The 24,061-nt window shown below is 31.2% G+C and overlaps 3 protein-coding genes across 4 annotated transcripts; 1 reads left to right on the forward strand and 2 right to left on the reverse strand.

Moving 5' to 3' along the window:
* Positions 1-1,247: 1,247 nt before the first annotated feature.
* LOC148229527 (uncharacterized) lies at positions 1,248-11,131 on the reverse strand. Its single transcript, XM_088198787.1, has 12 exons — positions 8,265-11,131; positions 7,949-8,193; positions 7,668-7,888; positions 6,524-6,690; positions 6,259-6,458; positions 6,030-6,190; positions 2,971-3,139; positions 2,710-2,903; positions 2,514-2,643; positions 2,248-2,437; positions 1,880-2,022; positions 1,248-1,797 (listed from the first exon to the last, which is right to left on the reverse strand). The coding sequence occupies exons 1-12, from the start codon at positions 10,831-10,833 to the stop codon at positions 1,309-1,311; spliced, it is 4,878 nt and encodes a 1,625-aa protein (XP_088054913.1). The 5' UTR covers positions 10,834-11,131; the 3' UTR covers positions 1,248-1,308.
* Positions 11,132-17,065: 5,934 nt separating this feature from the next.
* Positions 17,066-20,197, forward strand: LOC148229528 (O-acyltransferase like protein-like). 2 transcript variants are annotated; one of them, XM_088198795.1, is made up of 7 exons: positions 17,066-17,352; positions 18,921-19,114; positions 19,183-19,303; positions 19,370-19,559; positions 19,622-19,764; positions 19,822-19,918; positions 19,987-20,197. In XM_088198795.1, the coding sequence occupies exons 1-7, from the start codon at positions 17,197-17,199 to the stop codon at positions 20,082-20,084; spliced, it is 999 nt and encodes a 332-aa protein (XP_088054921.1). In that variant the 5' UTR covers positions 17,066-17,196; the 3' UTR covers positions 20,085-20,197. The 2 variants fall into 2 exon arrangements, with proteins under 2 accessions (XP_088054921.1, XP_088054920.1); XM_088198794.1 differs by having other exon boundaries at positions 19,822-20,150.
* Positions 20,198-20,298: 101 nt separating this feature from the next.
* On the reverse strand, positions 20,299-22,463 carry LOC148229529 (uncharacterized). The gene is made up of 7 exons (XM_088196856.1): positions 22,272-22,463; positions 21,824-21,889; positions 21,635-21,766; positions 21,431-21,575; positions 21,198-21,364; positions 20,950-20,971; positions 20,299-20,837 (listed from the first exon to the last, which is right to left on the reverse strand). The coding sequence occupies exons 1-7, from the start codon at positions 22,461-22,463 to the stop codon at positions 20,398-20,400; spliced, it is 1,164 nt and encodes a 387-aa protein (XP_088052982.1). The 3' UTR covers positions 20,299-20,397.
* Positions 22,464-24,061: the final 1,598 nt, after the last annotated feature.

Genomic DNA, 24,061 nt, shown 5'->3' on the forward strand with positions numbered 1-24,061 from the left:
AAAATACCTTTACAAGCTTAAAAGCGAGAAAACGCCATTTTAAATAGGTACTTGTTATATCATTAAATAGGTACTAGGTATATACAGTACTACTTCCATATTAAAAGTAAAAAAATATCTTTGTGTAGATCAGTGATGTCAAACTCATATGAGTTATGAACCGCCAAATTCATGTGAAGAGAGAAAAAACCCGCAAAAATTGTAGCGAGCATAAAATGTATTTTATCAATATTAAAAATCCGCTATACTGTCGCTGCCACGCCACAAAACCTCTGAGGATCATCCACCGACATCATCACTCCGCCAGCTTCTCCACCAATGTTTGGAGAAATCATCTCTCCCATCATAGTCTGTCGCAATAAGTAATATAATTTCATAAAATTCTCACTAGTTTCCACCTGCGTCTTATTGGCTTTGAAGTCACACCCCCTTAGGGTTAACAAACCTCAACATTTCATCAATATTGGGTGTAAATTGTTTACACACATCAGTTAATCTTGACTTGTGTGAAGTTTTATTAATCTTCAAAATAAAAAAAAATAATTGTTCACGCAGGTATAATATAAATTAAAAATATATTGGTTGCATTATTATTATATAATATAATACCTGACAGTTTCACGTGTCTGATCATGTTGCTATTTAATTAATTAAAATTACTTAATCCAATTATTAAAATATTATTCTGTAGTCATTGAGTAATCTTATTAAGAATTTATTGATTAATTTAGTATAACAGTTCTTTCTTTTAATGCTTCAATAGCTATGTATGTTTTTTATATTTCTGCATATTTCTCACAACACATTCTTTCGAAAATAACTTTTTCACTAAAACATTGCAACAAAATAAATAAATTTGTATATACATATTTGTTAAAATATAAATGTATGCAAAGTATATGAAAAACATAATGATGTACTATGTACACATCATGCTTTATGAATTCTACACAAAGTTAATACAAAAAATGAAACGTTATAATAAAAAAATATATTTAATGATTTCATTTCCTCTGCTCTCAATGCGTCTATTGTGTAAAAAACATATAATACATATATGCATGTATACTATGTGAGTATGTACATTTATTCAATACTTTATGTATGAGCATTGCTAAAAAATTCATTATGTCCATTTTGTAAAGACGAATATTATTTTTCTGCTAATGTATTGAAATAACATATTTTTTATCAAAAATTATTTATTGCATTAATAATTATTGTCTCTGTTTCATAAATAAAAGCTATTTCTTAATTTAACATTGTATTTACACAAACTTTTGATTTCAGGATATTGATTAAATCGGCTCATCTTATACTATAATGAATGTTATCTCCATCAGTCCATTCCCATCCGTCTATGTCTTCCTCCTGTCCTTCGAAATCATCATCGGCATTCTCATCTCTGATCCAAAGATTGATTTCGTCGATAGTATCCTCGTTGGTGCCGTCATCCATATCCTGTGTCAGATCCTCTTCGTCTTCTTCGTATATTACTCCTGTGTGTCTTTCTTCAATTAGCAACACTTCTACATTTTCATCGTTCTCGTCATACATATATTCTTCATCAGGATTCGGTTCTTCGATTGTTTCTTCATCCAGTTGTTCTTCAATTTGCTCGGTAACTTCTTGTTCGACATTTTCTTCTTGACTGCCCTCTTCGGCTTGATCGCTCTCCGATTTTGCAGCAAAACTATATGACATTATGACTTTTTTCATGTTTTGCATCGGGAAGTCAAACATGAAGGTTATCATAACAGATGCAAATATAACAATCAATAATTCTAAGCCATCGACCTATCAATATGAAATATTATTAGAATTAATTTTATTATACATTGTATATTAAAGTATATTTAATAAAAATATTAACACTTACAGCTGAACCTAGAGAAAATTCACTAGATGTTCTCTTACTTCCAACGTTGTAGAAAAATATTAAGAATTGACAGAGATACATACTATATGATATTCTGCTTAATATCACCAAAGGTTGACAACAAAGTAAGTCATTCAATATACCTAAAAAAAAAAAATATTTTTAGTTTATTATTTGATATATAACTGATTTAAAAGTAGCACGATAATGTCACTCGCCACAATGATTTTATTATTGTCGGTTAAAATAGCTCTCCACTGACTTTTCAGTGAATAATATATATGTATATCAGTAACATTAGTAATAATAAGTTTTTGCTTGATCAAAAAACACTTTTAATCTTATAAATATAGATATTAATAACAAACCTCCGTTTCCAGTGAAGCAAACAAATATAATCCAACTGAGGCATAAAGCCCAAGCCACAGAAGCCAGAGCGGCATATTGCGCTGCTTCGTTAACGTCGTATTGATAGTCTCTCATTGCCATATGAGCCGGCGTATATAAAGCCCATCCACCAAAGTATATACAACTCAACCAACCTGGAATATACATTACCTAAAAATATTCATGACAAGCTATAAGATTGATCTAAAAGTATCATCTACAATAATATATTATTATAATCAATTACTTTAGGAAGAGTCATGTCTTTTCCAGTCTGTTGTAACAAAACACCTAATCCTATTCCAGCTAAATAAGGTGTTGCTCTATGAAGTGCTAAAGCATAGCACATATTTGCTGTCCTATACAATTGACTTATTCTATATAAACATAAATATATCATTAGTTGTATGCTTTAAAATTATCACATAGTGACAACATCTTACGATATTCCGTGAAAGATGACCAACGATAGATTATCGGACATTGTTGCCGAATATCGCAACCAAACGGCCATGGAGTGTAAAATACCCAAAAATCCGAGTGCAAATCCGGGTTTGTAACGGAGAGCCCAAACCGTCGCTGGAGTCAGCCACCACAATTGCATATCCAAAGCTAGTTGATGAGTATGAGTGGCACACTAGAAACACATCTCCTAATATAATGATTTAGAATTATTAAAGCATTATAAATGAACGTATATTTACAATATCTTCAAACGGGAAGAAGTTTTGTATGTATAGCAAATTTTGCCACATGCCCGATTGGCACAGTTCGGCATTCTTTGTAACGACCGTGCCCCACAATGGTCCGTTTCCCAAATTATCAGATATGTAAGCGTACCATAGTAATACAGCCAATAAAGCGGGGGTCAATCTATAAAGAGAAAATTGCATTGAAGTATTGTGTGGAATAAGGGTGCAAGCATATATTAAGTAATATCTACGTATGTGGTATATAGAATTAATATTAAACATGTCCACTTTTTATATATTTTATTATTATATATGTAAATGAGAATTAATGTTAAAACACACAGATCCACGTGGACCGCATTAAAGTTGTTTGGGAGTAAAATAATACATGTTTTATTAATGGTTTTAAAATTGATTAAATTTGTTTTATAATTATTTTAATATCTGTTTTTGTTAATAGATGTCTCTATCTATCAAATAATAAACCTTTTTTTTTATGTGTACCTGCTGGCCAATCTTTAAGGTACACGTAACACTGCTACTAATTTAAGGGCAATAAACCTGTTTCAATTTTTATCGCAAATAAAAGGTAAAAATTATTTGACTCATATTCATGTAAAAATGTTAAAATAACTAAACTTTATGTTGCTAGTAAATTTGAATGTAACAAACTTCCGGGGGTTCTATTCGAATTTGACAGGTTAGTTTTTGCTAGGAAATCTGTACAACTGACACGTCATGAATTTATATAATTAGCACACAAAACAAAGCCTAGCTCATGAAGTTAGTCACAAGTGAAATAATAAATATTTTAATAATGGTTCTAAACTTTGCTAAATTTATTACCTATACAAGAAAACATCCTACATATATGTATGTATATATATTGGTAAAAGTATATTTATATATAATCAAGTAATGTATGATGGTTTCAAATAATATATTAATTTCAAGAGTCATATTATTTCTGTTGTTATAAAATACAACCAATTTTTTTTAAATTTCATTAACATTTTTATTTATATTTGGATTCAATTAATAATTTTTATTTTTAAAAGCATTATAAATAAATTTTATTTTCTGTATGATACTAGTTCTTACATTATTCTTATGCGTCATAATCGATTGAGCGCATTTTAAAAATGCGTCAATGTTTTTTTTGGTGTAAAATATACCAATATTTTTAGCATATCATAAATATTGAGGATTAAATTTTATTTTTTTAATTGAATTATGTATTCAGTATAAATTACCACAGAATTTCAATGGAATTTAAAAAGCTACTAAATGTTGACGCAATAATACATAAACGACACAAATATTTAATTTAATCAATAAATGCAGGCAATTCAACAATAATGATTGGAGTTAATATTTATTGTAATACCTAAAATGCATCACTACAAAAGTTGATCCAACTAATTGGACTATTTTAAAAATTACATCGGCATATTCGTAGCAAACGTGTTTAGTAGAAAATAATTTGGTTTAATGTGCGGTCTTAACAAGAGAAGCAATATTCTGCTACAAGAGTTTGAAAACTTTGTGTACTGTACATATGTTTCATAGACTCTTAAAAATCGTTTGCCCAATTAAATTATGATAGAATAAAATAAAATGACCTAGAAGACACAGACCTGAGATTGCTGCATTTATCAGAAGGCAACAATAGTAATAGATTATGAGCAAGCAATCACATCTTTCATCCAGAGAAAAATACGACAGATGCGTTTATAGTCAGCCATGCTATTCAATGTGTACTCTAAAGTTAGTACAGTTTCAAAGAGGACAAGTGAACGGAGGGCAATATGAAGACGATATTGCACTCCTGGCAGAACCCATAGATGATATAGTTATTACTAAATGCAATTATATTTGAAGTGGAGCATCGTAGATTTGAAATGGATATTTATGGTTATATGTAGAGATACAAATGCACAACTAGAGCTTGGTAACCATCGAAGAGGGTCGGCCAATTTAAATACACCAGCAGGTCCATCAGTTATAATGCAGCTTCTCATATAAACAGTAAAGTGTGAATAATTATGGCTCAAACACATCTATGTTGTTCTAAACTGTGATTTGCAGCAAGCACCTTGGTTCAAAAAGCAATTGAAAGTGCATAATTGCAGCAATTTTTGTATTGTCACAGCTATACAGGCTATGAAATTTAAGCATTTCAACTGTGGTACTATCCTTTAAGTGAGTCAGGATTCTTATTCACACAATATAGAACAGAAAAAAAAGTTTTTTATAACACTTTATGTGCACTCCAAAGTATAAAATATAATGGAGGCCAAATCGAGGAATTCCATAGAAACGTAGAAAGTACCTTATTGTAAGTAATAAATATAGAAAGAATAATTAATTCATAATAAAAAGTAACGGACACAATTTGGACCCCTGTGGTACTCCTGAGCGACGATTACCATAACTCACATACTGACCAGGCGCATACGGTGAAGTACATTCCCTTTCGCTCGCCCGCGTGCTAAGTAACGAGAGTGAGGGAGAAAAAGTGGGGGTGCGGAGCGCAGGTAACGCACTCCTTTATCTCTCACTCACTCTCATTACTTAACACGCGAGCGAGCGCAAGGGAATTTATCTCACCATAAGCGCCTGATACTGACAGCAGCCACTCAAGAAAAATAGGTCATGACAAAGTTTATCAAATAAAGTCATTGTAGGTGATATCAATCTGGAACGACGTGGACGAAAGTCATGTTGCTGGTCCACTAAAGCCTGCCGACAGTGATTATCAAGAATTATGCTAAATAACATTTTAAATTTGTAAACCCTGTACGGTCGCATTTCCTAAGAAAACATTGGTCATACATACTTATCTTAAAATAAAAAAATCCATATAATAATAACAGATCATCTAGCCACACCTTTAATCGGTTGTTTATGTTTGTTTAAGATTGTTATAAATTTTATTTTTTTAAAGTAATGCACATTAATTTAACAAATGCTTAAACTATCTTTATGTATATTTTACCACAATGACAGTATCACCAAACATGTTTGGTGATACTGTCATTGGACAATACATTTTTACATATTAAACGTACCTTATATATCTTGCAACGAATCTCTGAAACCATGGTATAGATCCAGTCTTATCGAGATCTTTACTCATGTGATATGCCGTAAGAATTCCACTTATGATCAAAAACGTATCAGTGTGTAATAAGCTTGCACGTAGAGCTGAAGAAAACGGTGAATTTGATACCTAAAATATATAATAAATTCAAATTTACTATTAAACTATATTTATGGAAATTGTTAAAGTAGGATTACCTCAGTTAAAAAGGCTCTATTTGTAAATGGCACCATTCCTAGAGGTATAAGTTTATGTGCCACGTACAGCACCAAAGTACATAGAGCTTTAATTCCATGAATACATTCTATATCACCGTCAGCGTTTCCAGCTCTTAATAACTTATCCATAGATTGCTTTATAGAAAAAGCTTCTACTATAACACTCTTAGGGGGAGGATCTATATAATGGAATTTAAAAAACATATTATTATTGTTATGTATATTTAACTATTATTCGCTTTACCGGAGGGTTCTTCTATTACTGCAACTTCATCATTTGGAGCATCATCAGAATTCTCGCCTTCTTCGTTTTCAGCTTCTTTATTTTCTTCAATTGCATTATTATTTGATGGTACTGTGTCTTTCAAAGTTGCATATACCGTCACTCCGATGACGACAGTATAGAATATACTAAAACACAAATATTGGTATTAACTGCTTGCGTGCTGGATTGGTAATGTTTATAATTTGGTATAAAACTATTGCTACAGAAATAATATCTCTATTGTTTTAATACCCGTCGTAATGTTAAGTTAGAATTTAGATGTCTTTTATTTCTATTATTGTTCGCTTTGAATCTGATCAAGCACTGCTTATTTCTGTTGGTAATGTGTCTACGATATTTGTTTAAGAATCACTCTTTTGATGCTTTTGGTTCATTTTGATTAGGTGGTATAGATTTGTACACTTCTTGCTTATAATATCCACATTAATAATAGTCAAGAGCAGTGAGGTCAGGCAAATTTGTGGGCCAAAGATGTTCTGTGAGATATTTTAACAAACTCTTAGTGTAACTTAAGTAGAATTGATTGATCTTCTGGTTTTAAGTTACTGGTAAGTTTAACATTATATGGAAACAAATTAAAATCCAAAAATGATATTATATTCTTTGACTCCAATGCCAATTTTCTTATTGACAAGCTGAGGTTATTATCAATTCTATACTTACTGTAGAACTGGTGTATGGATACGTTAGATTTTTAACTGAATGCAAAAGGCCATTTCGTTTTAATAAGCATTTTGTGAATTGAAAACTTCAGCTTGTTGATCATATTAATACCATTCATTCAAAAAAAGTAAAACAATATCATTCTGACGTGTCAAAATTTATGATTCTGGTTCTATTATCAGAACAGTATTTATTTCAAAATATTTAGTAATTGGCAAATAAAGTGATATTTGTACAATGAATAAATTATATCTTTCATTGGTAATCCGAACTGAAAATGTTCAATTAGTTTTTAGTACTTTTATTTACTATTCTTAGTTGATTTTTCAATGTGTACAATACAAGTACAAAAATACATTTACAGTGGGTAAAAGTTTTTCAAAACTAATTGATATGATTGTCTCAGAATTGCAGTTAAATGATACTTTTAACAACTTACACTGTTAATAGTGTTGGAATTTCCATCCATTTATTCCACCAGTGCGGTTTTACAGTATGACAGTCTATTGGATCAACGTTCACATAAAAACTCATGCCGCTGGAGTGATTGTAATGCCTGAGAGCATCGCGTACTACAAACTTGGCTTCATCAGCATCACAAGAAGCCGGTAAACACACCCCCCAATTAATTGTTGTAAATCGTGGAATGAAATGTCCAGACTGAAACACATTATATTAAAAAATCATCACTTTAGAGATACATTATTATTATTAACATACATCTTCATGTGTGCTTTTGATGAAATCCCTAGCATGAGCAAAGTGTAGTGGTAATCTTGAAGCACTGTTCTTTGAAGCCGGTTTGATATCGATGTGTGCGAGACAATAACGACCCGTCACTCGCACCAAAGACCCAGTTCTGAGACGCACTTTTGCTCCTGAAGATAAACATTCATCAAACTCTCCAAACTGATGGCTGTTACCTCGTAGAATACCCGATGGCACTTTTGCTGTTGCATCCAGCACTATAAAATCAACAATGTTTATACATTCATTACGTATATAGAAGCATATTGTAATGATTCTGAATACTCGCTTTGCAAAGGCCACATTTTGCCACCGTGCAGTTGTCTCAGCATTATCTGACCGTGACGTCTGCATTCTGGATTATGTATTCGGCTGAAATTTGGCGCAAACGTTGGGAAAAATGTATAAAAGTCTTCAAAACTACTTTCATAATAGTTCTTTCTTTGGATCGCTTCGCTCACTTTTGACTTGTGATCAGATTTTTTACCCTTATCACTTTTTGATTTAGAATCATCTTTTTTACTCTTAGAGTTTTCGATTTTATCATGTATACTATCTTTTTTATCGCTCTTTTTAGGTTCATCGCTTGTTTTTTTAAGTTGAGATTCAGTTTTGGCTTCCTGTTCCATTTCATGTTGCATTTTTTGCAATTTTTCTAGAGACTTTGGTAAGATATGAGTTGTAGAATGACTGACTTCTTTTTTCTCTGCCTTTTCAACAGGTTTCTTATTTTCGATTGTTTTAATTGAAACGCTAATCAATGGTTCAGGAATAACTTTTTTCACTTCTGGCTTTTTAATTTTATCTGCAACTTCTTTCTTGACTTCTGGTGAAGGTTTTTTAACAGCTTCTAATTTCTTCTCTTTTACTGGTTCCACTGAGAGTTTCACCGTTTTTTTAGCTTCACTTGGTTCTGTTTTAACAATCACTTTATCCACTTTTTTAATTTCAGTTGGCTTAGAAGCTGGAGGAGCTGGAGGAGTTGGTTTTGGTTGTGGTTTTTCTGGAGCTGATTGTTTTGTCTGGGGAGTTAATGGCTTCACTGCAGCTACTGGTGGTTTTACTGTAGGTTTTGGTTTAATTTCTTCTTTTAATTTTTCAATTTTATTTTCTACTTTCTCATCAGCAGTTTTGATTGGTTTTGTTGTTGAAGTCTTTACTTCTTTAGAACTGATTTTTACAGGCTTTTCTGTCAACTCCTTAATAAGTTTTTCCTTACTGCTTGGAGCTTTAGTAAGTTTTTCAGAGGATAATCTAGTTATCGATATTTTAATCATTTCATCATCACTATCATCATCATCATCGTCGTCGTTGTCACTGCCATCGGATTCAATTTTATTTTGCTTTTTTGTAGCGTCATTTGGTTTTCCTTTAGAATTTTTCCTATCATTGTCATCATTGTCACTATCGTCATCGTCATTATCATCATCATCATCATCATCATCATCATCATCATCATCATCATCGTCATCATCTGATTCATTCTTTTCTTTTTGTCCGATCTTATTATCTTTAAGGTTTTCCTTTTCTTTACTACTAGAAACTTTAGTTTGTCTTTCAGCAGAAGTTTTAACTAAAATTTTCTTTAGCAGTTCCTCATCACTGTCATCGTCATCATAATCATCATCATCATCATCATCATCATCATCATCATCATCATCATCATCATCGTCGTCGTCGTCGTCATCATCGTCTGATTCGATATTCTTTCCTTTTTGATTTGCCTTGTTATCTTTAAGTTTTTCTTTTTCTTTACCAATTAAAACTCTAGTCTGCTTTTCAGCAGAAGTTTTAACTAAATTTTTTTTTAACAGTTCTTCATCACTGTCATCGTCGTCGTCATCGTCATCATCATCTGATTCAGTATTTTTACCTTTCTGGTTATCCCTAGTATTTTTTAATTTTTCTTTTTCTTTACCGATTGAAACTTTAGTGTGCTTTTCAGAAGATGTTTTGCTTACAGTGTTTTTGATCAGCTCTTTATCGCTGTCATCATCATCGTCATCTTCGTCGTCGTCGTCATCGTCATCATCATCATCATCGTCGTCGTCGTCGTCGTCGTCGTCAGATTGGATATTTATTGGATTTTGACGAATCTTTTCTTTTTCTTTAATACTTGAAACTTTAGATTGCCTTTCAGTGGATGTTTTAAGTTTATATTTTTTACTCAATTCATTATCATTTTCATCGTCATCGTCATCGTCATTGTCATCGTCATCGTCATCGTCATCGTCATCGTCATCGTCATCATCATCGTCATCATCATCATCATCATCGTCCAAATCGTTTTTCTTTTCTTTTTTTATTTGTTTACTGCCTTTATCGTCATCTGAATCATTTTTATCACCATCATCATCATCTTCATCATCATCGTCATCATCCGATCTGACGTTTTTATTTATATATTTTTTATTATCTTTACTATTTTTTTGTTTTAATGCAAATTTTGAAAGACTAATTTTGTCTTCATCGTCGCTACTATCCAAATCCACAACACCATCGTCGTCTTCGTCGTCGTCATCATCGTCGTCCTCGTCATCGTCGCTGTCATCCTTTTCTTTGCCGACCTTGAAATTTGTCGTAGGCTTAAGAAAAGCAATCGGTTTTCTTGGCAGACTGTCAACATTGCTCGCCGCTTTCACCATCGGATTGAAAAGCGATTTTTCTTCCTCGGCTCCTTTGATCTTTACGTTAGTGGACGAAGGCTTTCCGCACGTGTCGCATTTCGCCTTCTGCACCAAAGGACCGTCGTTCGAAGACTTCGTCGCGGGGACATCGCGCAGCCGGAATGCGAATACTGAAGAAGCAAGCAGCAAGAAAGCAACGGAGAAGCCGAGGAAGCACTTTGAAGGAGTCATTCCTTCTTCGGAGTATGCGGAATCAGCAAGCCATCTGAGCGATTTGTGTCAAGCATGAATGGTCTTGATCTGGACCTCTTATCGCAGAGCACGGGTTGTATTCGAGAGATGCACTGCCATGTCACAACAAGCACGTGGTCTTCGTTTGCGCCGGGAGTTTAAATTTAGACTAGCACTTTTGATTTTATCGCTTATGTATTTTATTTTATTGGAACGGAATGGGAGGAAGCAGATCCAGGTTGACCAGGGTACGGAGACGGTGTGTCAATTCGGTCCGTGTGAAGTTAGCACACTGAGCCGAGATGGCAGGGGGCCAAGAGTTAGGTTTTTATTTAGAAACAGCTGCTGACTCCTCGTAGTGCCCGCTGTAATGTAAAACGGATTTATTCCCTTCAGAGCCCTGGTGACCATTGAACAATACGTGTCACTTTGGCATTCCGATTAGTTATGTATTAATACAAAATAAACATATTTTATCAAAATCAATTGGCGGAACCAAGAAATAGTACATATTGACTGATCATACAAATACTGGAAGTAAAATAAATATATGGCTACAATATATACTGAAAATAAAACTTGTAATGATGAAGTACAACAAAAATGTTTTAACGTCAGTTCGTTTTCAACTAAAAATTGTGTAACATTAAAAATATCCTTTATTAACAATAAGAATAATTTATTTAATATATCAATATCTTTCACTTTTGAAATGCCCGTGGTTTTAACTGTGCTAATTAGGCAACATTATTGATTTATTACTGCAGAAATAGTTCATCTTTATCTGTACTGTATTTTTTACTGCGATTGAAAATTTCCTTACATTTGCATATAGTAAGCTATATTTCCATATACAAGTAATAAGTAAAGGAAAATTAATATATAATAATATTAAAATATTGTTCGTAATATTATACTTTGAATTTATAAAAGGTAATCTTATGAAGCAATTTTTCCTTACTTTTATTTTCACTATGTAGTATGACTGTCAAAATTAAATCGTAATTTTAATTATTAAAAATGCATAGTCGATGATGAAATTTTACTATTCCACAAAATATTACACTTATATAGACATAACATTGTTTTATTTTAGTCAAATGATGGTCATTCGAATTCTAAAATTACTATACAAAGAAAAGTTTTGCAACTAAATATACAATAGACCACAATACATCTATCTTAGACTGCGAAAATAATAAAGCTGATATAGTTTGATAAATAAATTAATTGATGTATCGCATATGATCTAATGATACAATCTTGTAACTAATGATTATAACTTTGATTTTGTAAACAAAAAAGGTAAATTATATTGCTATTGTTGTAATTTAAAAATATTGTGCAAAATTATATTTTTATGTTTATTAAATTACTACTACTATATGTATTATAGATATTTATGAAGATCAACATATATTAAAATAGTGTGTAAACACATTTAGGCAAGTTTAAAACCATTATTAAAATATTTATCAGCAATATAATATGAATATTTTGTAAATTAAATAAACAGATGCTGTGTAAGCATTGACTTACAATCATTCACATATTTTATTTATGTACATATATTGTATATTAGGTTAGTTTTAATTATGTTATTATATATATAAGGCTTTGGATTTTTTGTGATAATCAGTGGCGTAGCTATGGTAGGGCGGAGGTGGCGGTCCGCCCCGGGCGGCACTAGCTTGGGGGCGGCATATTCACGATGGAATCGTCTAGTGTGGTTCTTAACCCTGAATAAATTAAAATTTATGTAAATCTACGAACATCAAGAGCTTAACAATAATCAATTTATTATTCTAAGAAATGCTGATTTTATGACACTGCAAAACATGTATGGGGAAGGGGGGCAGCAATTTAAGGATTGCCCCGGGCGGCACATACGCTAGCTACGCCACTGGTGGTAATCTAATGTGTTTTGCTTTAGTAGTATTAGTATTATTATTTTAGAGCTATTAAGAATTCACGTGGATATGTATTATTATTTATTTTATTACAAACCTGACTTGACAGGTTTCCCCAATGTGTCATAATGGCTATTATACAAACAATAATTACACCATTGAATATTAAAAAAAATGTGCATTTGTGTAAATGAATATTATCACACATAATTGAAAAAAACATCCTTCTCAAGCGTTTTCAACCGCTGATATTCTAGTTGCGACGGGAAAGAATAAGGGACGCGATCGCGACTTTCCAGGGCATTATCGCCTAGCGTTGACGGATTCTCGATACCGCTCTTTAGCAACTTCATTGAGTAGAGAATTCAATGAATTGTATCCAAAAAGGCACTAGGATACGAATACGAATACGACCCGTATTTGTAGAGATATTTAATTTTTTTTTAATTCTCTCCAACAATAAAGAATACTACGCTTCTCCGGGATTGCATACATTGCAGCCATATTCAAGTGTATCGTACAGCACGCGAATCGCCAATAAATTATTAAAGTGATACGCGCTCCGCATAACAAAGCCGAGCATCATTGACACCTAATCCCAAATTTTGGCGCATAACTGCTCCAATGTCACTCCCAAATCATCGACGGTAATTACATTTTTACAGAGTATTACCATTTTTATTAATTCAAATTTAAGCTTTAGTAACCCATTGGGGCGTGACTTTGCAGCCAGTAAGACGCAAGTGGTAACTAGTGATAATTTTATTAGATTATATTACATATTGCTACAGACTATGATGGGCGAGATGTTTTCTCCGAACAGTGGCTGAGAAGCTAGCGCAGGGATGTTGTCGGTGGAAGATTCTCTCTGCTACGGTGCTTGTATGGTGGAGTCATTCTCAGGATGTGAGCGTCCATGACAGTATGCTGTCCGCGGGTGGGCGTATATTGTAGTGTATAGTAATTATTGAAACTTCATAATTCTGCAAGACTTTAAAGTTTAAACAATAAGTGAGTCAATTTTCAGCCTCTTTTTTTCCTAAACAATATAATTTAAATTAAGAAACATTTTTTGCTGAAAGATTATAGTTTCAATGTTTCCGATACACACGTGGTTCACGAAGAGGTTAATATTATACAGTGTCTAATATTTATTTTTACCAGTTCCTGGCCAAAGCCATTTACCTGGGTATCTATTAATTGGTTCTCACTTTTATTTATTTATTTTTAAGACAAAAAAAAAAAAAAAAGTAAAAAAAAAAAAAAAAATTGTTTCTTGTTACGTTAGCTAGCACTTTTTTTTACAAATATTCATGTTACCTTATTAAGGTTTTTAACTAATGGGTTAGAATGATTTTTGTTTCTGTCATGGTAATTTACTTTAAGTTTATCGAAATAATCGCGTAAAGTGTCTATTTTTAAATCTTTATGTATATTTGAGTTTCGGACAAACCATTGGGCATTTGTCGCCATTCTTAGCGCAATATTTTGTTGCGTTTGTAGTGATTTCGAATAATTACGACTAAGTATACCTCCCCAGACGGGGGAGGCATATGAAATAACTGGTCGGATGATCGATTTGTACAGGAGCAGTTTGTTTTTTACATTTAGTTTGCTCTTTCTGTTTAATAATGGATATAGACGAGCACGAGTTGTTTTGACTCTTGAAGTTATGTTATTTATATGGGATTTCCATGTTAATTTGGAGTCCAGAGTTAATCCTAAGTATTTGGCTGATTTTTGCCATTCGAGGCTTTTATCGTACATTTTTAATTTAGAGAGATTATTATTAGCATAAGCGTGTTTTCTCCTGCGATTAAACATTACAGCGACGCTTTTGTTGGGATTTGCTGTTATTAGCCACTTATCGAACCACTTTTGAATAGTGTTGAGTTTGTTTTGAAGATGAATTATTGCACGATGGGGGTTTTTATAAGAGCATAAAATGGCGGTATTATCCGCGAATAGGGCAGTAATTACTTTTTTATATGGCTTGGAGGGAAAGTCGCTAGTAAAAATTGTAAATAATAATGGACCCAGAATTGATCCCTGCGGAACGCCTGCCAGAATAGGTCTCGGTCTCGATAGATGGTTTTCCAATTTAATTTTAAAGGTTCTATTTTTGAGAAAAGATTCAATTATTTTGACCAGTTCAGATGGAAATTTGTATTTTATAAGTTTAAATAGTATACCATCATGGTATACTTTGTCAAACGCTTTGGCTATATCCAAAAATACTGCTCCTGTTGTCATTTTTTTATTAAAGCCCGACTGGATGTGGTTCACAACTCTATGCAGCAGGTTAATATTATATTTATTTCCTCATCCTATGAAACAATCAGTTTTTTCCTTCCTCGGTTTTCAATAAACTTTCTAATTTCTAATAACAGTCATAAAAAGTTTTTACAAATTGTAAATAATCACAAGGACATTAAAATACGTACTTAATAGTAGCTCAACGACCTTTATAATTGGCTCTTTTTATTTATCAATAAATTAATCAGACTTATATAATACTTATATTAAATATAAATATATTTTTTACAATTCTAAACTTTTCATTTTGTATTATGCTAGTGACAAAAAAATTGTAGTAGTAAAAGATAAGTACAATTGACTGCCTATTTATTTCCAGCACTCATCGCGAACGAATAGCTCATTTAAAACGTTAAATAATAACCATTGTTATAACATGAATGACAATGACAACAAAGCGTTTTGTATCACTTCATTTTTTCGATAACCCGTTTAGCGCGTGCTTAAAATGGAACAAATAGGATGCTGGATAATAGTAAGATTTTTATATAAATACTGAAAAGTTTTAAATGATTATAATAATCCCTAAATACTAAAAATCAAAGCGTTTTTTTTTTTTTGATGTGTTTAAGTTCTCCTTTTTGCAATCTAGTGATTCAATCGTGTATAAAGGAAGTAGTGTTATTATCCATGATCGATTTTAATTTATCAGAAAAAAACATTTTGGCGCTTAATGTGTTAAATAATGAATCGATAAAACCATCACAAATTCAATCAAAATTTTAGTACACAAGCAGTCACAAATGGAGCTCAGGGTAAACAGTCTCATAATCATAGTAGTATTAACATTTGCTCGAATTGTAAATACTTCAAAAGGTGATGCAAATGAAACGCATATGCCAAGAATACATTTGAATAAATTCGATTGCGAACAATGCTTTGCAAATTCTAAAGAATTTGTCCAAAAGAAATGGAACAAATTTCCTAGCTTTTTACTGCCACAATACAACGCAAGTGAAACTTGCCTGAAAGAATCAGCGAAAGTTTTAGCAGCAGCTGAAAATATGGAAATATGGGCGTTAAAAAGTAAGTGTTTATTTGCATAAAATATTATTTTTAAGCACATTTTTAATACAAGTTCTATTATAAATTAGTGCTGGATTCTACTGCAAAACTGCCATCCGGAATACTAAACGGAAATGTGAATCAATTCGGCGATTTTGATCAATGTCTGAGTGTAACTGAACCAATCAAAGGACAATATTGCTTAGCTAATTTTCGCATACCCATAGAAAATTATCGCAAAGATATTGATTCGATGGTTTATTCACATCATTGGGCTAGAAGCAACTTGACTGATGTGTGTATTCATATTTTATAATTTAACAATAAAATATTATATTGCATATATTTTTAAATGCTTGTTACATTTTATTAGATAGCTCATAGAGTGCCTAAGATATCAACAATACATTGGGGAGTTTGTCTTCCGGCTTCTTGTTCATCTGCAGATCTTCAAATTGAGATGGAAAGAGCTTTAACTGACTATGAAGCTGAAGTTTATATAAATAATAATTTATGTGTTACGAAAGATAAAGATAGACATTATTCCGTAGGAAAAATATTTACGTTGTAAGTATATGCATGCACTATTTCTAATATTAATGATTTCTTATTTATATATTTTTTTTAATTTTAGACTAATATTTGGAATAATATTTATATGCATAATTCATGGAACAACTATTAATTATGAACATATAAACGATAAGAGCATATTTTTCAAAGTATTGAAGGCATTTTCTCTAAAAGAAAACATTAAGCAATTAACACATTTAAAATCTGTTAGTAATGCTCCTGGATTAGATGGCATTAGAGGTCTAAATGCTTTAGGCCTTCTTTTATCCCATAAAACAGTATCTTTATTTTTCAATCCATATGTAAACAAGACTAACATGGCAAAAGTACGATTAAAATAAGTTGAATTATTTAATGAAACCTTTAAAAAACAATCTTTTTACAGATATTTACTCTACCTTGGAGTGTGATAGGAAGAACGGCAATTTTATACACAGATTCTTTTCTACTGTTGAGCGGCTTTTTAAACGCAACGAGTTTCATAGAAGACATTAACAAATTAGGAAAGATCAATTTTAAATACAGATTCATAAATCGCCTATTCAGAATCCTGCCAAATATGCTTACATTGATACTCTTCTGCACATTTGTCCTTCCTGACTTGGGAAACGGTCCTCAATGGGGTGTAATCATTGAAGAACACTCGAGACTCTGTAAAGCCAACATGTGGAAGAATATTTTGTTTATCCACAATTACATGGGTTTTGAAAACATGGTAAGTAAATTTTAAAATACTGGTATTGCATGAAATGTACATATTACAGTGAATATGTATTACCAGTGAAGTTATATTTTTGTCAGTATAAATATAATTTCACTAACTCAGTAATCAAATAATTGATTAACAATTTACTGCTATCAATAAAACTAATGATCTGGTATTTTAACATGATTATATACATATATAGAGAAAAAATACTTATATAGTTGGGTTTGGCTAAATATATTTCAAATATATTTAGCCAAACCCAAACATCACCTAATGAAAGTTAAAAAACTATAGTTAGTTTTAGAACTTTAATTAGGGAAAGTTTGGCTTAGTTAATTCGTTAAGGTTAGGCTTGGGTTTGAACAGCAAGCGGACGTTTCGCAACTGTTAGATTATTTTCATAGACATTTTAGTGCAGCATATAATTTCACTAGTGCCTTTTAGTTCAATTATATTTTCACTAGTTTAAATATCAATGTATCTACCAGGGAAAATGTATTAAGATATGCAATTGGTAATACGCATTCACTGTAATGCTTGCACTACACTCTCTGGAAGTTGTCCGAACTGAAGTTCAACTGAAGTCGGCCGAGGTCACCCACACTGCCACAAATTTCTTATGCCGTCCGGACGGCGGCCGTGAATGACGTCCGCACGGCGGCTGCTGTCACGTACAGCTGGCATATTTGCGCGCGATCGAAAAATGTGCCAAATAATCGCAATTTTTAAATAGTCATATTATTGAAATTACGCTACTGATAATTATAAAAGTTTGTGTGGGCACTCACCAATACAATATCAATGAAAACTTTTCGGTCGTAAATATTCAATTTACGCAAAATCTTTGTTGGCTTTTGTAAAATACCGTAAGGCATAAAAATTATACTTCAGAATACAAACACCACATGTGTAACTATCCTAGAATTTGTCGCCATCGATTCTAAATAAGAATTCGTTATGGTGTAACATTTATATAAACCGATCTAGGAAAATACATAAGGATATCGGAAAATATTTTTTTTAACAAAATCAAGTACCACTAATTATTTAATTTTATATGAAAAAAATATAATAACGATATCTGTTAAAATAATATACTATCAAAAATATAATTAATCCCTTTTGGTGCCCTAAAATATTCAAAGATGTCAGTAAGAGTCTGTTGAAGTCCCCGATATGCATGTGGTATTATAATTTGACCACGTGACCACAATGCAGCGCTCGACATGCGTGTTGACCATAGGACGCCTACGCGCATACTGAAATTGAACCGAGTTACTTGTTCTATCTCAGTTTGCGAAACACCATATCATTATCTCTCTCACTTTCGTCACTTAACACGCGAGAGAGCGAAAGGGGAAGTATCTCACCGCTCGCGCTCGAAAGAGCAGCTCCGACTTCGGTTCCTTTGACTTCGGTCCGTTTACCGACAATGTTCGGAAGCGCTCGAAGCTGGCTAAGTCGACTAAATTACCTCCACTTTACCTCCCGTTCTCGGTTGGCCAACCTTGGCCAACTTCCAGAGAGTGTAGTGCAGGCATAACAAATATAATATATGTTTAATATTTTTTTAGTGTTTGACTCACACGCATCATTTAGGGATAGACATGCAATTATTTTTAGCTACGCCAATAGCTATTTTTATAATATGGAAGTGTAAAGATAAGGGAATGTTCATATTATTATTAATAGCCATAGCCTCTACAAAGATTCGATTTTCAGTAGCGTTGAGCAAAAAATTATCTATGGTTGTTTATAGCGGTATGCCGTAAGTATTTAAGTAAATGCATTTCTGTAAAAGAGCAAATTTCTCATTTAATGGTAATTTAATTTTAGAGTATTCAGATATTTCGATTCTGCAAATTTTTCATACATTCTTCCAACTCATCGAGCTACGATTTATTTGATGGGAATAGGAATGGCTTGTTTCAAAAGAAGCAACGTTTACTTGACGAAGGTTTGTATAATTAACGAATAAACACTAGTCAGAGTATACAAACTAATATTTGTGATGTATTTTTAGTCTCAAGCGACCTTCGGATGGTTTTTAGGTGTAGGTTTAGGATTATTAGTAGGAATAGGTCCGATGCATATGGCAGTTTTGGACTATGAATACAATTCTTTAGAAGCAGCTTACTATAGCGCTTTTGCTCCTATATTATGGGGCAGTTTTATTTTGTGGGCAATTTGGGCTTGCGAAAATAATTGCGCAGGTATCGTATTAAGTGGTTATTAATTATAAGATAAATCGTGTAAATATTTTATATTGTTTCAGGATGGTTTGGAAAATTTTTAGATTGGAGAGGATTCACATTTTTTACTAAAATATCATATGCTGTATATCTGACACAGTTTCCTATATTTTTTTATAATGTCGGAATACAGAGACATTCAGATTTTTACACTATTTTCAAATTGGTATGTGTGCTATTAATAAATATGATTTGTAACATTATTAATTTATTTATTTTTTAGATAAATATAACAGAATTTATAATCGTCATATTGACATCAATAATTTTAGTACTATGCATTGAAATGCCTTTTAACAATATACACAAATTATTTTTTGGTAATATCTATTATTTTAATATGTTATATGAATTTCAACAAATATTAAAATTTTTGTCAATCTTTCAGAAAAATACTCGAATCGTCATAAAAGTGAAAAAATAATGACGAGTAAATTAAAACCAGAAGATTCCAATAACAATGTAAGCCCAATAAATAAATTTTAATAAGCGATTTATATTTTTCTGCGACATGTACTCAAAATATATTTCTTAATCCACTTCTGCCTCTGATAATCGTTAGATGGCCTTTGTATATATTTTAGTTTTTTAAATTCAATTTTATCTATTCCTCTATAATATAAAATTAATTAAAATATAATCGGATTTATAGATCACTCTACACTATATAAATAAAATATATTATACATACTCAATGGAAGGTTTTGGTATATCAATATCGCCATAGATTATTGATTTTTCAGTTGAAGCTTGACTTGTACTGACACCACTGTAAACAATTATATATTATAAATACTAACTACATTAAAGATAAGTAATAATACAACCTATAAAGATCTGCTTTCTTGATCGGAATCAGTAGTGAATCAAATATCTTCCTATCGAACCCTAAAATCCCGATACTTATTCCATTGACAGCAAAAGATTCTTCTGGTGCACAAAATAAATCTTCCAAAAATGCTATTCTAGTATCACACTTTTCGAATCCTATCTGAAAGATTCCCATAACTCTGATATCTCCATCAAAATGCAACAGTGCTTCAGCAGCTGGAGAATTTGTCTTGTAAATATTTTTCTTGATGCGCTCAGATCCGAAAATCAGTTTACTTTTTTTCGACGTATGGTATGTTCCATATAATATATGTCGTTCTTCTTCGCTAAACAGTGGCAAATCTTGATCCGGTCTGTGGAGGCTTATATTGAAAATATCGGAGCGGAACATTCTGTTGATCTCGCATTCTAGAATGTGTTGATTAATGAGTTAAAAAGAAATCGAGTTAGAAACTAGTCATAAGAAGTAAAGTTTATGATTATATTTGTATGGACAATTTCGTTTTAAAATATAATATACCTATTGTTTCGTCGATCTCTGACTTATGAGGAAACGAAATAGTTACATCAAATAAAATAACACTTAACCACCATTGAAGAAATGCTTATGAAGCTGGTTGAAACAAAATTATTTTTTGATACGCTTAGTAAACGTAGTTATCAGATTAAGATTTTTTCCCGATTTATGTGAAAGATATTGTACATTATTTAAACAATCATATAAAATCGGAAATGTGATTAAATGATAAAAATAATTTGTAATTTTAATATTATACATATAATAAAATACAATACAAAACAACCTATGATTCGAAAATTCTTTCTGTTCATGGCTATCCAAACCATCTGCAGAACCAACCGAAATAAAGATTCTGTTAAAAAGCTTTCAACCTTGATTAAAGAAGTCTTCGGTCTTTTATAATGCACGTGATCTTCTACAATTAAAATGATGTATTAAAAATTACATATACTTCATTTGTATTAATATATTCAATAATTACCAAAAATAAGATAAAAATATTCTTTAGCAAGCACTGCTCTTATTTCAGCTAAATTATGTGACCACTGTAATTCGATTTGGACCCCATGTTCGGTTTTGATTTTGGTTTTGCACTGTGCTGTTCTAAATTTCATAACTTCATATATCTATAAATAATGATTAAGTTACTTTATTGTATGTTTATTTATTTATGTATATAAAATACCTGAATAAAATATCTGATATATATAATTAAAGATCTGAGAAATCTGTCGAAAGCAGTTTCATGGATTAGATTAATTAATTTCACGTTTAAGATTTTGTTTGGCGCTGTAAATAATACTACGTCTTTTATGTCCTATAAATTATTGTAAATTATTATTTATGTATATTATATTTATTTTGTTAAGTTTACCTGTAGTATCACAACTTCAGCTTCTCCTTCGTGTACTTTTCTTCTGTACCGCTTCGTGAATCGATACTGTAATAAAAATTCTTAGAAAATATTTAAACAAATCTTCTTGCGCAACACTAAACCTCTCCAATTATTTAATACAGAAGTTTTCACTGCGGAAATTCCTTCCGTAAATGTCAAACGAATAAATTCCTACGCCAAGATTGAAAGATATTGTCAATGTATGTATATGGGTATACAACGTAAACGAACACATTGAATAGATTTTATAACATAATCACTTTGCATATGTATGATTTTTTAATGCGACACATTTCGATGCAGTACTTTTTATCACTTTCTATTTTTTACTTATTTGCATGTTTAAAACGTTTTAGGTATTAACTGTTATAAGATATATTGCATAATGTATTAGTAGAAGTGACGAATATATTTCAGATAGTACAACCTGTTCCAAAACATCAATGTCTTCATCGATGAGAACAAATTCGGCAGATGGTACAGAAGCTTCGTCTTCCGGTTCTTTCTGTTTCACTTCCTTCTTGATGAACCTTAAGCAATTTTCTTCGTCATCCCAGAACCAAGTGCAATTTTCAAATAGAAAAGTTTGCTCTTCGTCGTATTGGTCGTCGATCGACATTTTGTTAAATAAAAAATATTTATAAATAATAATTTGTTTTTATTATTAAATCATAAAAAACAAAACACTTTAAATATAATTCGACCAAAAAATGTGAGCTATTTATGAAATGAAAATAAAAAAATATGAGACTTTCTGAAAGCCTTACAGCAACACTTTTTCAAAAATGATAATTCAAATGTCAATTATCTACTGCGTTTTAGATGGATCAAATTTAAAGTTGTTATATCATAGTTATTGCTATATGTAAAATCAAATCAGACATAGGTTTGACATTTACATAAAATATATTACAAAAAACGCAAACGCCAAAAAATATACTCTTATTTATACACCTAATATTATAAACAAATAATCGAATGTAAAATCTAGTTTTTCTCTTCAAGCATTCTTTCCTGAGAAAACGTAAATTATTTTATTTCCCAATTACGCGATGTCAAGAATATTTTAATATAATAACATAGTATTATATATTAATTTTACATTTATTCTCTAAATATTAAAAAAATATTCTGCTCTATTCTTATAAACTCATAAATAATACTAATTTAACAACAGTTTTTGAATAAAAAATATATACAAAATAGCAACAAAAAAAAACAAATTCTTTGGAAGCAGCAAAATAAAAAGCTTTTTGATGTACCAACATGATAAACCAACGGTATTTTTCGGTGAAAAATACACAAAAAGCCTGGGTTCAAATCCTATAAAGACACTAGTGTTTTTTTTTAAATTTCTATCGCGTTTAGGAGATCATAACTTGTGATTGTTATTTAATTATAATTTCGATCGACCATCACAGATAAGGTTTTCCTAAATTTTCCTAATCTCACGGATAAATATCGCGATGAATTATTAAAATAAAATAGATGTGTCGTGATTACAATTACAATTACTAAAATATATGTCATTGATTTCAGTCTGATATCTCACTACTTATATAGTAGTTGTTGATTGTGTTTACAGAGTTGTAACGCATTGGGCTAACGCCTGTCATGTTATAGCGGAAAATTTACGATAAATAAATACATAAAATTTTAGGCTTGAAAGCAATTACGTGTATAATACAATGAAATTATATTTTTTTATACATTGGGAAATTTATTATTTCAAATTAAAATATTACATATTTTATTATTATTTAATCATCTTAAAACTATTTTAAAAGCTTTCAACATGAAATACATTAATAATTTACAACGTATATTCTTAATTCTAATTCTATAGAACTATTTGATAAATATAATAAAATAACTGTTTATATAATAAATAATTTAATTGACCGCCAGAAAATTGTAATAAATATTAAATTAAAAAAATATTTATTGTTTTGCAAAAAAGTGAAATTTTTTAATGTGAAAAAATTTATTAACATAAAATCACATATGTAATATATTAATGAATATTATTTAGTTTCATTGCTAGCTTATATAGTTCTGTATTTAACCACTTTCGGTCACAATACTTTTTTAAAAATTACTCAAAAATTTCTGGCACGGCCCCACCCTTTCCCATGCAACATTATAAAAAATGCAGCTGATGTAAAACAATTAAAAACATTCATACAAATTTAGTTTTTAACAAAGAAAGGCTTTCAT

Source organism: Plectrocnemia conspersa, unplaced genomic scaffold, assembly GCF_051122295.1.
Source record: "Plectrocnemia conspersa isolate PC_06_02 unplaced genomic scaffold, ASM5112229v1 ptg000011l, whole genome shotgun sequence".
NCBI classification, from domain to species: Eukaryota; Metazoa; Arthropoda; class Insecta; order Trichoptera; family Polycentropodidae; genus Plectrocnemia; species Plectrocnemia conspersa.